The sequence below is a fragment of the Vidua macroura genome, chromosome 14 (assembly GCF_024509145.1).
Source record: "Vidua macroura isolate BioBank_ID:100142 chromosome 14, ASM2450914v1, whole genome shotgun sequence".
Taxonomy (NCBI): Eukaryota; Metazoa; Chordata; class Aves; order Passeriformes; family Viduidae; genus Vidua; species Vidua macroura.
Window position 1 is genome coordinate 13,619,114 of NC_071584.1, and position 18,551 is coordinate 13,637,664.

Below are 18,551 nucleotides of genomic sequence, written 5' to 3' on the forward strand. Positions count from 1 at the left end.
ACATGTCAACAAGCCTGACATGACGAACAGACCTGAGACCCCTATTCCACAGGGCAGCTGCTTCCCTTCCTACTGTCTCTGTTCCCCTTCTGGCATCAAATGTACAAAGAAGCAGCACTTAAAAAAAAAAAATAAAACAAAAAAAAACTCCACCTCTGCAGTATCAGCCAGTTCCAAAACTATTTCCAGCATCACTGCAGGCCCACTGTATGGTGCCTTGCTGGATGTCCTGCAACAGGCCCTGACTTCACACAGAACTCTCTATCAAAACCTGAGATGGTATTCAGCAGCTGAAGAGGCTGTCAAAATAGAAGCTATCCCAAATGAAATCGTTCGGCGGCCTGCCCAGGATTGCTAATGGAAGAAAGCAAAATTGTTCTAACAGACAAGCTACAGCCTGGATTCATTATAGTCTGACTGATGGAAAGGAAACTACAGCACATCTGAAGTTTCCTATTTCTACTGAAAGATGCATGCACGCCAGCGTGCTAAACCTGGGAAAGGTCACGGCAGCAAGGCCCGGCACCGGCCTCTGCCATATGCAGGTGGCGCAGCAAAGCCACAACGAATCCCAAAAGCTGCTTCAAGCTCTGGCTCAGCTTCCTCCTGAGAATAAGTACTTAAAATAGCTTAAATAACAGGATGCAAGAGGGGAAAGTAACCCACACGTTTCCTTTTAAGGACATATGCTCAGCAGGACACACCAGGATCACAGATCCCTATTTGCCCTAAGCGAATGTTTCGGAGCATTGTTTTACCACCTTGCAGAGCTGAACAAACTGTTCAGCCGAGATAGGATTTTTCAGTGCTTCATGTTTCCAGAAAAGATGCTTATCTCTGCTTATCTTAGAAGGAGGGAGAATGAAGACAAATAAAGAGAGCAAGTTTGTGGATTTTTTTCTGCCACGCCTCCCCTCTGAAGTGCCCCTGTTCGGCCAAGTACACACACAGAGGCACCTTTCCACAGAACAAATTCAGAGATCCCATGAGATCTGGAGCAACCTGCTCTTCTCCCCCACTAACCTGTGGGTCATTCAAAGCCTATACAGTTCCAATGTCCCACTAATTACTGTTTTCAAACATTACAAAGTTTTTTTTTCCCCACTGCTCTTTACCACTTGGATCAGTTCCAAGACAAATAACTGCCTATAGGATGGAGGGAGCTGCTTGTCTGTGCTATAGCTGGCTTTAGTGATAACCTTCCACAGTGGTTTCTCACCTGTGGACTGTTTTAATAAGCAGTAGGATGTCTGTGGGACTCATGCCTTTTGCTGGCTGTCAGAGAACAGCACATCAGTTGCTTGGGAGAGAGGAAATACCCTCAAGTGGCATGGAAGGCAAGTGGTGACAGAGCACATAGTAACACACCTCACTGCCTTCCAGCATCCCCAGATGTCTCAATCCAGTCCAGCTGCAGACAGAAAAGCTGGTCAAACACACACCTTTAAAGCCCCATCAACCTACCCATCTAGAGCAGCAACTTGCCCCATGCTGGAGTTAAAGCAGGTCTCCAGGAAGCCCAACCAGCTGTGCATTGGAGCAGGGCACACCTTGGTGAGCAGAAATCATCCTGTGAAACGTTTCCTCCTCCCCAAATCTCCTTCATGACATCCTAGAAGCCAACCAGCTGAGTTTTGCTATAACCATGGCTCTCAGCTGTATTCCAAATCTTCCAGATAGCTGGGAGATAAAAAAGAGGCTTAATTTTACATAGCAGTCTTAGTCCAGCTTCTGTTCACATTCACTGAAGATGCTATTAGAAGTTCACAGTGAAAGGCAGTAGTCACCCAGCCAGTGACCAGTTCTATATCCCAGGGCAAACATGGCTCCTTTAGGCAAGAATAAAGGGAATGAGAGCATTAAAGACGCTCCTGACAGGTGTGTCCCACATGATCGCGGGCTCTACCATGCCTAAAGCACACAAAACAAGGCAGCTGAAAAGAACTAGCAGATCCTATCTCATTTGTGGGTATGTCTAGGATAATTAGCACATTTCTCATTAATAGTTAAGTTCTGACACCACCTTTATAATTTAAAACCAAACAGGGGCCCACCTCCTGAGCAGGGTGAGCTGGTTTCCTACAACAAACCAGGATTCGACTGGCGTTTCTCTGTTTCCAACCTAATCTTGATCATTTCCCCCACACTAATGACAAAAAGCCACCACATTCCAGAGAGGTTAATAATTTTAAATGTATCCAAGGACAGAACAGGCTGCCTACATCCCAGCTTTATTGAGATCTGCACTAAGAGGCACATTAGACAGAGAAACACTATGCTTCTTCCCAGGGAACATCTCCCTCTGTGGCAGGTCACTTCTACCGGCTGCCAAAGTCTAAAGAGCAAGAGAGGAGAGGGAACTCCTTAAAATGCAACTTCCTTCAAGTTCCAACAGGGGATACTGCTCTATGAGAATCAGTTGCCTCTGAAGTTCACATTTCTCTCTGGAGACTGGAAATTCTGAGCAAGTGAAAGTTTTCACAGCCACCCTGCCCTAGAGGGTGGTACCACCCAAAACAGATAAGAGGCAACTATGATTTTATATATATAACCAGTGCTCAAGTGATGCCCATGGTCCAGTTAGGAAAACAAAATGCTGGTTCTCACCACTTGTGCAACTCGATCCTGGCCAGTGCCAGTCCCGGGTGTGGTTCCCCAGCTGCACACACTGACCTCAGTCCCCCACGGCTGCGCTCCAGCGCCCATCCCACCCCTCCCTGCTGGTTCTCTGATCCTTCAGTAAGCCATATCAAGAAACTAAACCAACAGAAAACCATTTTTTCCATTATGTCAGTTTTTTGCCCATTTCAGCTTCCTGAAGCAGCCTGCCAGAGGCTTCTGCGATGCCAGCACAGGGGGAAAGCTGGCAGGCAGGCGGAGCAGCCCCTGGAGGAGGCTGTGCAGCCCCTGGAGCACGGCAGGCTGAGGGAGGTGAGCAGAGATGGAGCCACCAGAGGGCATTGGAGGTGTGCTCAGCACAAGGCATTGATCATCATCACAAGCTGCTCCATGAGGGCAGGTAAACAAATTCGGTTTTGCTTACAAGCCCCAAAATGCGCCCGCACAAGCCAGAAATGCAGCACCTACACTGACCATGCACAGAGCTCAGCCAATCTGCCAAACAAATGACACTAGAACCAAGCCTTGAAGTGCTGCCAAGGCCAAAGCAATGCAAAACCTGTTTGGATATTTCTTCTGCCATCAGGAAGCAGCAAAACCCACCCTGGAGCAAGAGTGCAAGGCTGTCTGCCAGTGCTCCCTGATAGCCAGACTGCCCGTGTCCCTGCCTCTGTGCCCCTTGGCCAAAGTGACAAGTCAGAAGCAACAAAGCTGCCAAGGGACTCCCTGGCACAGAGACAATCACAAGAGCAGCAGAATGCCCACATCCTGCTGGCACTGCTGCTTGTCACAGAGGTGGGATAAATCCAATTCAAATGTGCAGCAGACAGGAGCAAGGTGCCCTCCTTGGTGTGACTTACCAACTTTAGCAAAAGCCTCCTTGAGTTCCTCCAGCTCATCTTTGGAGATTTGCATGGTGTTGGCCATCTCATGAATTTAGGGAGTACCTAAAGAGAGAAAAAGAACACTGTATGAAACCAGGCTGCATTCAACAACACACAATTTCCAACAGCAGCATAGCAACAATCAGCACCAGTGTCACCAGAATTCCTGGAACCACGTTTATCTTTCCACTAAGAAAACAGATGTGTCAAACTCAGAGATGGGAAATACACTCTTTAACAAGTCAAAAAGCCCATTAGCCTTGTTAATATTTAGCTCTGTATATTATTTTATGACTCTGCTGTTACTATGCAGGTACCTGCTGTCAGTGTATTCTGTAGGTCAGAACTCACATCTCCAGAGATTTTCCACAACTTGGAACAAAATCAGAATCCAGTGTTAAAATATTAATAGCGAGCACACAGCTACCAAACCCAAATTAAAGACTCTGAACAGTATATGGAGCAGGTGTTTTGGCACAAAGTAGTATACCTGGTACTGTTTGCAAAAAGAAAATAGCTTGTTCTTCTGCAAGAAAGCTGTTTGAATCAACACCTGCTTGTTTCCCCGAAGTCAGACTCCCAAAAAGTAAAAGGAGCAGGCTGTTTACATGGCCACTGTTGCCCTGAATGGCAGAAGCACCATGAGCAAGCACAGAAGAGCAGGCATGAGAAACAGTGAAAACCCGAGTTCACAGAAACTCCACTTGGATCAGATCTGCTTGGTGTTTAAGAAACAGAGAGGATGAAGCACAGAGTTCCTCCACCCATCTGCCATCATCCTCCTTTCCAAGTGCTGATGAGGTGCCACCCAGCCAGCCTGGACAGGAGGTATCACCACAGGGATGGGAGAAGGTCAGACACCTACGCACATCCCCATCCCAGACATTCGTGACAGGGCATGGATGCCCTGGTGGCACTCTGGCTGACACGACCATGAGAGAGCAGTGATTGATGCAACAAGGAACAGAAACACAGACACTGATAAGCACATGCTAACACCCCTGCTAGCTCTAGCTCAGGGTCTGTAATGGGGATTTTTAGGCAGGCTTGGTGCGACTTCAAATGAGATTTGCATCCTGGGATTTTCCAGCTCCCACATTGTTCACTACAATCCTGAAGCTGAGAAATAAAAGGTTCCTCCTCTGCCTATGGGAACAGACAGCTGCCTCCTCCTTTGTAAGCAAAAGGATGAGGGGTGGATTGAGGTTTACAGACTGTCAGAAGGCAGGATCCTGAACAGGCTGGCTCTGGCTCAAGGCTCAAGCAACAAGAGGCTCAGTTTAACAAATGCCTGTGCTCTGATTAGCAACCCTCTTTTGTCTGAGACTCCCAGCTGCCTTCACAAGCACTCCTTAACTTAAGAACACAAGTTTGCCTGTAGCTGTAAATATTCATTTTCTGTAACACTTCACTCAGTCTGGAAAGAATGAAGTTGTTGGAGATGAGAGCGATGGGCAGGTGTGGCAGCCTGGGAAAGCAGCTCAGACAGGTGCTCACAGCAGAGAAAGCCAACAAGAGTTGCATCACTGCAGAGACATGAAGGGAAGCACTTCAGACCCCACCTCCCAGCATTAGCAGGCACAACAAGATGTTGAACAGTCAGTAAAAGCCACCAACAGCAAGACAACAAACTTCATTGGGCTCAAGTTGAAAAAATGGGGCAGAGGGAAGAATCACAGCAAAGGTGCATTAGACTGACAGAGGAAAAAAAAAGTCTTATAATTTTTTTTTACTGTTTCACAGTAAAAAGGCTAATTGACCAAGGCAATGCTACCATGCAGGTCCCTGCAAGATGCAGGAATACTGTGTGCAGCACTGACTGTCTTGCTTGATGTCCAGTCTGGGATCTATCTCCATTCCTGGAGCAGCCCCTTCCCAGCAGCACTCTCATGGGTGCCTCAGCCAAGCCTCAGTGCCACCAAAACCTGGCTATTTCCAGGGGATAAAGGAGTTGCTAAGCAAGAAAATCAGCTCAGAGCAAGCTTGTTGCATGATACAAAAGATGGATTTCACAACTGGCAGAAACACTTGGAGAATGCTACCAAGAACAGAGCCAGATTTGGCTATGCAGGCAGGTGGCATGAGCTGCCAGGTTGGAGAGGCTGAACTACAGACTGAAAATTCAACCAAAGCTCCTCCACAAGTTCTGCCCTCTTCCTCATTCTCATTTGCACCAATTTGTTTTCAAACCATGAGGATTTCCCTTAAAAAGGGATTTCCCAAAGCACCTAACCACTTAATTGGAATTTAATTTGCTGCTATCTCTAACATCTTTAACACCAAAAGAAGCAGCAAACACCACCATAAGCCAAGAGCTTTTAAAAATGTTGCTCTGGCTTTATCAGGTAAATACTATGCTCTGGATATGCTCTACGGTTGTTTGTATCGGTCTTGACTTAAAAAAAAAAAAAATTCCTTCCAGTCCCTAGACTGTTCAGCTCAGTCCATAAAACAGGTTTAACTCTCAGTTTTTATAATATCACTTCTTCCTTCTGTTTCACTGCTTGAGAGGAGGGAGGAAGAATTCAAACCAGCAGAGAAAAAGCAGACACCTGACCTTGTCAGGGCTGTCTGTGAAGGGGAAAGGGTGTTGTAACAAAACAGTCCATGGAAAGGTTAGTGGGCCACAAAGTTACAAGCTCCCAAAGCAATTGTACAGAGATTTTCTGCAATGAAGAGGTATTACACCATCATTGGGACACTGGGCTGGGGGCAGGGCAGCTTTTCTTTTTCATGTTGTGTGGGGGGTTTTATGATTGTTTGTTTTTAATAGCTGAGTCTAGGGCATTCAGAATCGTGTTTTTCATTCAGTTGCATTTTTAAACAAGAGGCTTTGTCTTGTGGGACATAAAAGGCCCTTTTATCACACTGGCACAGGGATCACACATCAGCTGCTTCACTCGAAGCCCTGTGGGGACACACCACGCTGCTCACGCCTGGCCATGTCACACTCACTCCTGCTGCAAGGAAGCCTCCACCAGGGTATGACAGGCAGAGATGAGTTCACATTTCAGAACAAGAGAAAAGTTTTAGTCTGGTGGCTGACAGCCCATCAGTCAATGCACAGATAAACAAAGTGTACAAGGAAGCAATCACTGCTCCAGATCCCTCATCCTGCCTTCATCCCTCACCCCACAGAAGAAAAGCAAGGGCAGCTCTGTCACACATGGATGCACAAAGGCACCTACCTACCTAGAAGAGCGTGGCTGGCAGACAGTGCAGCCTTTTCTGTCCTCTGAAGACTACCTGGGATACAGATCAGAGCTGCTTTAAGTACAAGTCAGGTTTTGGAATATCAACTCCTTCCCTGAGACTGGCTGCATAAAGTTCTTGTGCAAACAAATTTTACAGGTTCTAAACACACTGCAGTCACCGAACTGGGGTTAGTTTATTTGCAGAACTGCAATAGGGGCAGGTCAAGGAAAGCTGTCCCAGCGTGTGTTTTGACAGCTGTGAGCCACCTGGGGACAGGCCACTGCAGGGGCTGTCGCTGGAGGGATGCCTCTGCTGAGGCACTCAGCACTTCCAGCACAAGTGCCAGAAGCTAACCAGGATATTTGGGTGGATTAACTGCTCAGACAGCAACTTAAAAACACTCAAGCACAGAGAAAAATGTTCTCAAGACTCTTCCCCAAGAGGGGAAGCTGTGGAAGCTGCATCCTACAGAGGATTGGTAGAAAACTGATGAAGGGGGGATATTCAGACATTTGTACGTCTTTAAAGTTGGCAGATTAATTCAAATTTGAAAGCACATGACAACCAAATATTTCCTGACAGCCACTTGAACACTTCCAACAGAAACAGAGCTGGAATTTGCTGCTGATCCAAATGGAAGAATTTACTTTCTTAGGAGCTCTGTGTTACTCTGAAAACTGAGTGCTTCGTCCCTTCCAGGCCTGCCTTACTTTAATATCTCTACAATGACTGATTAACAATATCAATTTCTTCAATGACTGATGAACAATATCAACTTGTTTACTCAAACAGGCCAGTGCAGAGACACGTTAAAGAGTCAACAAAAAGGTATTAGTAGTATGTCCTATTTCCACCCAATCTAAAAAAAAAAAAATAAAATCCAACACAACAAGTGAGCTAGACCTAGTCTGGAGCAGTGACTCACTCCGTGTGCATTCCCCGTTTCTGAGGAACCTGTGGTTTTGCTCCCTTTTCATGACAAAAGCTCCTCACATCAGAAGACAAGTCATTAGCATTAGCTAATTAAAAATACCCAAACCCCACATACCTGTGACCGCTAACCCAGCATATATCTTTTGGAATAAGCAATGGGACAGCCAGGCACTCAGTCCCCTCACAGCCACAGCAAGTGCCAGAGCCCTGGGGCTTGGGCACTGACGCAGCTGCCTGGCCAATTTGGAGGAAACCCGGTGATTGAGCTGACACAGGATCCAGCCCCCAGGCTTCCTGTGGCTCACCTAATGCTCCTTTTCCTCCCTGTTCTGCAGGTAGGGCTGGTCCCTGCTAAGAGCGAGCTGCATCGCAGAGTGGGGTGGCTGTGTGCACTCCCCTCTTCAGCCTCCCCAGCCCCTTCTGAAAGCAGCCAGCAGCATTGTGCCCATCCCAGAGGGGCTCTGCAAGCTCCAGAGTTGCCAGGACAGTCCAGAACAGCCACCCTCAGGACAGTGAGGGAAGAGTCACTTGCAAGGATACAAGCGTGAGTTTTCTTTGCATCCCATCCCAGGTGACTGGAAGCTGCAGAGGAAGCTGCAGCGACCTCCTGACACTGCAGGAACCCTCCTCACAGGCACAGGCCTGGGCTCACGCTGCTCTTGGCAATGTTTGCAGGCAGGAGAGGGCACAGACATCCACTCCCATCTCATCCATCAGCTCTGATGGCTGCACTTACTGGTCCAGACCAAGCAAAGCCTTTGGGGTTTCAGAGACAAGAGTCCCAAACCTGACAGCAACAGGAGGACATTGCAGTGCACAGACTTGGTCTCATGAGTCCCCTGAGGTAAATAGTTTCCAATGCTTTGGAGGGAGACAGGAGAGCAGAGGGATTGATGGCCTGTAAATGAAAACCTATCATAAAATCCATCCTCTCTTGCTCATAATCAGTTTGTGTCAAATGCTCACCACAGTGTTTTGCTCATCAAATTCCTACAAGACAGCACCCACACCCTGGATGTGGTTATTAGCAAACACCAAGCTGATGGAAGCACATAAACTTTTAATTGGCAATTACCTTCCAGACAGCCACTGGTCAGGGGTACAGGCTGAAACCAGACCTTCACCACACTTTGGTGATAGGTGACATCCTGGTAAGAGCAGTCATCAGCAGATGCTACTCCATCTAGAGAGCCTCCACCATGGTGGAGTCTAACCCCTTACCATCAGCATGATGATGCTGATTCTGAAATCAATTTGGTGTTGCTCTTTGCACAAAAGTGGTTCTTGTGCTCACAATCACTGTGGTGCTCCTATCCACTCAGGGAGCTGCTTTCCCTGCCTCGGGAAGAGAGAGGCACACAATGCTTTGAGCAGGCATTGCTTTGTGGTGCCAGATTCGGCTGAGTAGCTGCATCTCTCATCTGTGGATCCCCCCTTCACTAAAGTCTTCCCAGCCCCATACACATCAGGCTCAACAGCAGTGAATCTACAGCTCTGCTGTCAGGTCTGCAGTGCTTTAACTATTGAACACCACTGTACTCTAACACCTGCAAAGCCATGAGCCAAAACTACCTTTATTTCACTCTTAATTCAGCTTTTCTTGGCCATGCAAAGCACCATAAAGCTCACCCCAACAGGCCAAGACCAACTGCATGAATTCAATTTTAATTCTGAATTACTTTAAGCTTGCCTAGCTATTTGAATTGACCACCTTACACCACCCAGCTCTCCAGCTCCCTCAAGCTACTGCCTTTACACACAGGGCACCTTTTGACTGATCCATGCTGGCTGTGCAGCCCGCCAGCTGCATCACAGGGAAAGGACACAGGACTGCAGATAGAGATTCCCACTGCACAGGCACCCTTCAGGTCACTTCATCCCAATTCCATATTGAGATTACCTCCAGCTGCTGTTTCTGAAGCACCTCTAAAACAGCAGAAGTCCCATCAGAAGGCTTTGCTTTATATGCTTTCAGACTCCTGAAACTGTCATGCTGGGAGAGGCGAGTTCCCTGCTATGCTTATGTTCACCTGGGAGTGGACTGTGAAACTTTGCTCCAGTTGTTGCACAACTCACCACTGCTGCAGGGGAAAAATCTGCCAAATCCATCAGGAGCAGACACACATGTTGGAGTTAGTCACTGCTCTTAGCTTGCCAGAGGTTCTCTCTGGATTTGGAGGCGTGTCTCAATGGGGTATCCACCTCTGGACAAGTATGTTCCTCCAGCAAATCCAGGTTAGAAGCTCAGTTTCTCCTAGCTAGACCTGCACAGAGTGATGCCAGGTATTCTTCTGAGCAGCACTTGGGTAGATGCCCAGCAGGGATCTGGGCTGCAGAGGCACTCCAACAGTATGGGAACTGTTGGCCACTCCAACAGTATGGGAACAAATGCAGCAAATCACTGTTCCTATGCCTCCTGCTCAGACTTGAACCACTACCCCTACATCCACTGACAGCCTGGACAACCTGGTCCTTCTCCTTTGGCATGCTGGTCCAAGTGTTTTCTCTCCCTTCATGACAAAACCAGATTCACTAGCTTCAATCATCTTAAATCCTTAGTAAAAGCAACTGCTGAGCCATCAGCCAATTTACATGCCTTTGACAGCCCTGCACAGCCGAGGAAGCTCTTTGGGGTGCGGTCAGGCCTGGATAATGATCAGCATGATCAGAACTGAACTGTAGCCAGCACCCAGAAAAAACCCAAAATCAGCATCAAACTTGCTCACAGCATCAAATAGGAATCAGCCCCTTGATAAAAGCCCAGGGGAGCCATGTCCTCCACAGCAGCATCCAAAATACTGAAAGATGGGGATATGAACAGAAATTCACAGGGATTCAAGTACACTAATCCCTCTGTCCCACAGATAAGAGAAAACAGACAGAGAGCAAGCAGCTGAGGATGCTTGGCCACGTGATATCGAATTGCCCAGAGGCTGGAAGGAAGCACAAGTCAGAAGAACACAAATGCTTCCACTCATATTGCCCAAGGAAAGGAAAAAATAAAGCTTCTCCAGCCCTCAATGAAATTTCCCCCAACACATCCCTGTCCTCTGAGCCAGAGGTGCCTCTGATGCACATTAAGGGGTAAGATGCAATCCTGAAGCAGAGTGGATGGACGCTTGGTTACTCTCATCTACCCAGAAAAAGGCTGAACAGAAACATAAAGCTACTGTGGGACAAATGGAAGGAAGAACTAAAAGCTTTCTGCAGACCTTACACTCTTTGAAGGCTCCTGTCATGGAAGACCAGGGCCAAGTGGGATGGAGGGATGGAGGGATGGATACAGAGGAGACCAACTGCACTCACACCCCCCCATCATGCTGCAGGCTCACAGCTACAGCACACAGACCTTGCTCAAAATCTATTACACATATCTACAGAGTACTTATGATCTACAGGGCTCAAGAGAAAACAGATAAAATACTGCTCAAGGCACCACTGAACCAATCTTTAAAAGCCTTTTTGACAAATACTCCTACTAAGTGTTGCATTTTGACACACCTCCAGTTTTAGTAGAGCAGCTACTCCAGGGTTAGAGAACATTTGAAATCATAACCCACTAGATTGGCTTAACTAACTTTTGAAATAGTTTGTTCATGTCAGTGGAAACAGAAGAGCAATATTCTCATTACCTAGCTAGTACAACATGGAACAGGTGATCCTTTCAAGACGTCTCAGGAAAGGAAGAGCTGAACACTCATCTACCTGGAACTTGCAAAAGCAAACAGCATTCAGAGATTATTTAAACTTAAGTGCAAGAAGGTAAAAGAGAGAGGGGCTGAGGTCAGGTGTCACTAATGGACTGAAACTCAGAAGGCTTCATTTAAATTCCTGGCTCAGACACAGAAAAGTCATGCAAGCCTCTCAGGAAATTCTTATGTTGATACTAATTCTTATTCCTGCGTAGTTCCCTAAAAAAATGAGCAGCATTAACACTTCCTTCTGCTTATTCTGTACCTTAACCATAAATGTCTTAAAGAAAGGACCCATCTCTTACCATCCATTGCAAAAACTCAGCATCCCTCATTTTATGAGGGGACTCTCAGAGCAATAGTGTAAAAGACAGTGGGTTCCCTGGCAGCATAAGCAAGAAGGAATGAAGTTCACAAGGCTGAATCTGAGCAACTTTTCTTCCCCAGAAGCGATTGGGACTTGCTTGCTGGGACCTGCAGGTTACCCTTAACATGCTTTAAGCATATGTCTCTTGATTTCCCAATATTCAGCCCCAAAGGCGCCCCTTACAAGGTGGGCTGCAGACCTGAGCGTGCAGCCTGGTTCAGGAGCAGCTGGATAAAGCCCTGCAAAGCCCATGCAGCCCAGAACGCTCTCCATGCCCCCAGCACCTCCAGCTCTGCCCTCAGGTAGGGCCTTTGGCAGGTAAAGGGACTGATAGCCAGTGTGCCACGATAAAGCAAGAAGCATTACTCAGTCTGTTAAACTTCCCCCCCGCCCAGGTGGGGGAATCAACCAGATCCCTAAATTAAATCACAGTACAGTCACTGCTTATTCAACACCAGCAAACAAGCTCCTGCAAGCCAAACACCCGGCATGACGGTGCTGATCCCTGGCAAGCTGGGCAACAGGGAGTTTCAGCTATTAGTTTTGGGAGGGTGGGTTCTCTGCCACCTTTTAGAAGGTACAGCTGTGGTCAACCAGCTTGCAAACTGTTTTATCAGTTGAAGGTAAACAGAGCTGTCTGGAAAGAGCACAGCCAAGGCTGAAATTCTGGCTGCCCAGATGATAAACAGTGAGAGAAATGTGTCAATTACTGTTTTCTTAAATAAGAAACAAAACACTAGAAACTACAAACCGTACCCTAAGTGTTGTAATTATGTTTCAAAAGTTTCTTAAACCCTAGGAATTTCAGTAACAGATCTTTAACTAGAAAAAGCCACACATAAAGGAAAATTTTTCCACACATTTTCCATCCTTCCCCTGCTGTCTGTGATCTTGTTTAGAAAGCACTTGGGGAAAAAAGGGAAATAAGTCAAATTAACTTGTTTCAGAGCAAGAAAGCAACATCAGACTGCAATAAATCAGTGTCACTACATAGCTGTCCTAGTGGCTTATGAAGTAGGAAAAATCTCTGTAAATTCACCACTTATTTACTGTAGAATAGATAGTGTAGATCCTATCTACTCTTCACAAAATCAGAAACATTAATCTCAAAAATTAATGTGAAATGGCCAGAAGTGAAGGAAAGCTGCTGGCTTTGCCTCCCAGGAGGTTGCAATGACAGTGAAATCACATTTAGTCTAACTGCAGGGTGTTCCCCACTTTTCTCTATAATTTAACTTAATATGGGGAGGAGCGATGGGGAGCCAAAGACAGCAGTCACCAGTTCAGGATCAGGCAAGCTGTAGTTCATGGCTCTTGGACTTTGGAGAAGCATTAATAACCTCCACAAAATGCACTCTCATTAGCATAAATGCATCTAGCATCAAGGCTAGGAAAATGCATCAGGCACTCCTGGAGACGAGCACTAACTTCTCCTTAGGTCCCTTCAAGCTGCTTTGCCTCCTCTTCCTCCTCCTTCTCCCTCTGTTTCCCAGCTCAGCCAGTGCCCAATACCCCTAGGACAGATGTTGTGGTTAAAGAGGTGTATGCACTGTAAACAGCATGCAACCTCACCACTACTTTGAATTTCAGGAGGGTGTGAGAGTCCTCCAGCTGTGGAAATCATTCTTGAGAGACAGATGCTTTGCAGAATAAATGCAGGGTAAAATATCTCTTCTTAGCCTTTTGGCTAAGAGATAATATAGTATCGGTTCAATAAAACATAACTTATCAATACCTCAGAGCAATACATTCAGTACAAACAAAATTAGGACGTGGAAAAGCTGTACTAGAAGTGTTTTGCAGATTTGCAGACAAATGAAGTTTTTAGAACAAAAAATTCAGCATTTCAGTTCAATACTTAAAAGTATTGAACACTGGTATGCAAGTGTTTTAAGCTGGTAGTGACTACTAAAGTGTTTAGAGAGGGTCTACACTGGCTTCCAGCATCAGGCATAGCCAGAAACCACAGCAAGCAAGATCAACTCCTCTGTTAGGAAATTAAATCCTGCCAGCCTGTAATGCCTCATGCCATTCCAGCTGGAATGGCAAGGCAGCATTCAGAGCCCAACCTCTCCAGGTGAAAAGACCCCAAAAAGCTCAGTAGCCACCAGAGCCAGCAGCCTCCAGTCATTTCCTAAAAGCACTCAGAGCCCCTCGCACTTTCTGCAAGAGAGAGGTTTAAATATTTAACACTTTAACATGTAAGATTAAGCAGCTCTGCTTTGTAAAAGCCTGCTGCAGACTGAGATGGAACAAGCCATGTCCCAGAGTTCTGAGAAGACGCCCTGAGCCCTCGCCCAAAACATGAAACTCTCGCTGATGCACAGCCGGTGGCAGCCTCGCCGCTGCTGTCCGCACGCGTCAGGTGCACCGATAAACTCCAAACCTTGACACATCAAAACCTGAAGTTCGCTCTGCCCTCAGCTGTTTTCCTCTATCTACTACAGCAGGAGGAATCGCAAGACTTTTTGCAGAGAAAAGCAAAGCAACACAAGTCGTTGCAGGACAATCTCTGGCACGGGCCTGCACCCAGAGCGCCGGCAGCGCGCAGCCAGCCCTTCCCGGGACACCTTCTCAGCATTCCTTACCGCTCCTCTCTCTCCTCCCCGGGAAGGCGAATCGCTCCCTGGCCCGGCCCGAGCGCTGAAGCGTCTCCCACGCCCCCAGCCCGGAGCTGGGCAGCCAGCATTCCTTGCTCCCTCCCTCCCCGCCCAGCGATGGGAGGTCGCTTCCAGGGATGCGGTCATGCCGCCAAGAGATGCGCGACAGCGGCCCGAGCATCCCGTGAGCACGGGGCACCCAGAGGGGATTCCCCCCATAAAACAGCTCTTGGTCTTTTATTGCCTGGCACTTGGGATTAGGAAGCAGTAAGATACAGAGCTTTTAGGTAAGCAAACTATTTTTTAAATTAATTAAAAACAAACAAACAAAAAAAACCTGAACAAAAAGCCCTCTACTGCTCTTTACTCTTTAAAACAAATGGATTTTGATTTGCTAGCTGTCAGTGTGTCCAGTCAAACAGCAACGCAGAGCTTGTATTTGGCTTTATTTACTTATTTTATGGTGTCTTTCAAACAACCAGAAGCTCATAGAATACTAAGGATCCAGACCTATTTGGCCTTAGTCTGCACTGAAGGAGGATGCTGCCTGCTATTTCACCTCATAGTTCCTCAAAAACAAAACAAAAAAAAAAATTTAAATGGTCTGAATAAATTAGATTAAATTAAATACAGAGTTCAGAACTGGCCCATACTGTAATATATTGCATTACCTCAGCAATTAATCCTTGTCTGCTCTAGATGAAACAGGAACAGACATCTGCTGCCAGCCAGGAAGACACAAGCAACAGAAACATCATGTACTGTATGCTGCTGATGCAATGAACAGGAGCAGAATCAATCACCAGAAAGGTTAAGTCAGCTTTCCAAACTATAATCATATATTTCAGAGATTTCTATTCCTGTTAAGTCCATAATGTTTGAGCATTTCCATAGCTTAAAGGAAAATATGTCATTTACTAATAAACACAATATTTGAATTAGTAAAAAATTTGAAGAACTCATGACTGTTCTAAAAATTATGGTCACTGGGTGATTTTTTTGTTGTTTCTCTTTAAAAATTACACCAGCCAGGAAAGTGAGTCACTACCTGGTACCATTTCTTAGGTATCACCTGAAAATTTAGCTTCCAGCTGAAAAGTTTCAAAAGAGGCATAAAACACACCCCAACAAACAAAACAAAACAAAAAACCTAACCCTAACCCACAGCCTGCCAGCTTCCTCAGGACGTAAACATCATGGAAACCAAAATAGAGGGTTTTATGCCCAGAACTGCAGCTGCAACTTAAAAAGAAAGAAGTTAGATTGGAAAAACACTTCTGCAGTCCACAGAGACCACGCTGAGTGCACATCAGACAGGGTTTAGGGAAAAGCAACTTCAACTCTGCTCTGACTTGCACCAGCAGCATCAGCAGCTTCAGCATCGCATCCACCTCCGAGTGCAGGGAACCCAACTGCCTGCTCTGACCAAAACCAGGGACTGCATCCATCCTGTGAAGTCTAGGGGCAATCATGCAACAAAAATGAAAAACCTCATCTCATGAAGTTTAGTGTCTCTACTTTCCATCCTACATGTGAGTATATTGCACAGCATAAATTCATCTCGTAAGGGTTAGCCAGGCTTCGGGGCTTGACAGCTCCTGGGGAGAGCATGCCAGAGCCCAGCTCCCAAACCAGGTTGTGACTTTCTATCATTGCACAAGCAATGTCTGCTTTTGGGGGAAAAGAAAAGCCTCTTCTCCTTGTCTCTGTCATCTATGTTGCTGGAACAGCAAGGCAGCACCTGCAGGTGTGCAGGTGGCAGATTAGCACTGCAGAGGGAGACGCCTAAAAGCCACCAGCCCATGGTTCTTCAGACCTCTGCTTACCCACTTTTCCTTTTCCAGGTACATGTAAAGCATCCTACAGGGCTATCAGGTGTAATCATTCCCTCTGACTGAGAGGGAGAGGACATCCCTGCCCCGTCACCAGCTAGCACAGGTCCTCAGTGGCTCCACCACAAGGAGTTCAATTCATGCACAGTGCACGTGAAATACCCATCTCCTACATTTGCAAAGGATCAGAGATAGCCAGTTTTTCCAGAGCTTTAAGAGCACTCTGCTCTGTGAATACTCAAAATCCAGTCCTGGCGGTCCAACCTGCAATTACAGTCAAACCTAAAATAGCACCTCAGTGGTGCCAGCACCACTCATCCCCACGTCATGTCCCGAGACTCAGCACGCCAGGGTGTGGTGACGGCAGGCAGCGAACGCACAGTTCCCCGGGCACTCCCAGCAGACTTCCTCGACACGCCTGGTCTCACACCACTCCCCACTCTTCCAAAATAGGAATTTTTTTGGTAGAGCCAGTATACCAGTGTATTTTCCTCTTCATCCCGCTTTAAAAAGAGCCTTTTAGGGAAGAAGAAGGTGCTTGAGGTGCTCAGTGACACATCCACTCCCCTGCATGGAACATTGTGATGTAGGTTTATGCACAAAGAGAACTTCTAGCACTGGCAGGATTCCTCCAGCACATCATTGCGCAAGGGGACACATCTCCACAGCTCCAGCTGCCAAGTTTCACTGGGAGGCCACTAATACATATTTGCCCTCCAGAAGGTACTCAGTGATGGCTGTGGGAGTGGCAGCTGCTGCCTTCCAGGTGACAGGGGAGCAGAAAGGGTAAATTCAGGAGTCATCTTTCACCACAAACCCTCAAGAACAGACCCTTTGGCAAAATTCTAGGGAGGAAGGGAGCTCATCCAGTGTGCTGGCCTTTGGCTACAGTGGGCTGTGCAGCCCCACTGCTCTCTCCAGTGAGTCTAGAAGAAGACAACCATCTGCTTTTGGACACCAAGTTTTCCTGCCCACTCCGAAGCAGTGTTTTCCTCACTAACGCCAAGACATACCATGCTAATGTTGGAAGCTGTTCAAGATAACTGGTGATGAAATCCATGGTGATGAACAAGTCCCTGGGCATGCTACATCTGTCCCAGTGATTTTTGGGATGGGTTTTAACTGCTGGTACTTCTAGCTCCTGCCTAAAATATCTATTTGCTGGGATACAGCCAGCCCCACTGTCAACCAGCCATGGGAGTATAGGACATGCTGGTCCACTCCAGCATCCCCAAGCTAGAGAAACCTCCATGGCCAGAGGGCTGGGCCACAGCAGCCTCAGGAGATCCCAGAGCCAACAGAGCATCAGAAGACCTTGGCAAACCTTCAGGAGTTGCAAAGGTGGCTCAGTCTCCTGCCTGCGCTGGTGCTGCAAATCAAGGATTTTCAGGAACATCCCCTCTCCTTACAAAAAAAAATTGAAAGAGAAAAAGACAGAGAGAAAGAGAGAGAAGGGGGAGAAGTTCAAAAGAGTACCTAACTGAAAGAGAAAACCAGTTAACTTAAATAGTCTGCTTCACCAGAGAAAAAACACCATGTTCTGTGAGCCAGGGCTTTAGACAGCAAAGGTGAGTGGCCAGCCTCCAGCCCATTTGGGACTGACATCAGTGACCATTTACCATGTGCAAGATGTTCCCCTCCTCCAGTTCTGTCCACAATCTCTTTTAAATGTAAGGATTTTAATTAAATTATGAACAGATAGAAAGACTCTCACCTGTGCTTTTTGATACAAATTCAGGGTTTATGCACTTTTTGCTCTCTCCCTCAGTGCCAACCAATGGCAGTGTATATCCCACCAATGTAAACAGCTATGAAAGATGTGACAACCAAGGAGCAAGCATTTGACCTTAACTCCTCAGTTTATCAGTCTTTCTAAAGAAAAAACAGGTCCATCTTTGCTAGATTTCCCCCTTAAAAGCTTCCTGAGCTGCTCTGTCAGCGAGCCTGTCATCTGGAAGAAAGCAAGACATTAGTCAGGCTCATGCTTATTTAATAAAAACCTTGCATATGCAGGAGGGACTGAAAGTTGGTCTTTATTTAAAAAGCGCCTGCAAACTTGAGTATGATTTTGCAGTGCAAAACAGATGTGAGGACTTGCCCGATTTACCCTGTGCTCCACCAGTGCTCAGCTTAGCAATTAACCAGCTAATTATTCACAGCTTAGATCAGGGAGCCAAGCAGTCACCAAAGAAGTCCACAAGTGTGTCCAGATCACTGCGCAAAGGCTATTTCATGTCTTGCTTTTTCATAAGGAAATCGGGAGGCTTCAACTGATGTCAGCTCCAGGAAATGAGCCACAGGCAGATGATGCCGGAAGCAGGAGGCTTTATATTTAGTACTGAGTCACCCACTTTATTAAATTCAAAAGACAAAAAAAGTGGGTGTGGAGAGGGGATAAGTGGAAAAAAAGTGAACAAGTTATTCTCTGG

At 46.6% G+C, this 18,551-nt stretch overlaps 1 protein-coding gene across 3 annotated transcripts in view; it reads right to left on the bottom strand.

Moving 5' to 3' along the window:
- PLS3 (plastin 3) overlaps positions 1-18,551 on the bottom strand; it is a 50,012-nt gene that overhangs the window by 17,026 nt on the left and 14,435 nt on the right. For 2 of the 3 annotated variants that reach the window (XM_053989827.1, XM_053989829.1), the window contains exon 2: positions 3,480-3,566. In XM_053989827.1, coding sequence (XP_053845802.1) covers positions 3,480-3,546 — 67 coding nt within the window. In that variant the 5' untranslated portion in view covers positions 3,547-3,566. Of the gene's footprint in view, positions 1-3,479; positions 3,567-14,278; positions 14,303-18,551 lie in introns of those variants that run through there. The other variant, XM_053989828.1, reaches the window with a different exon arrangement.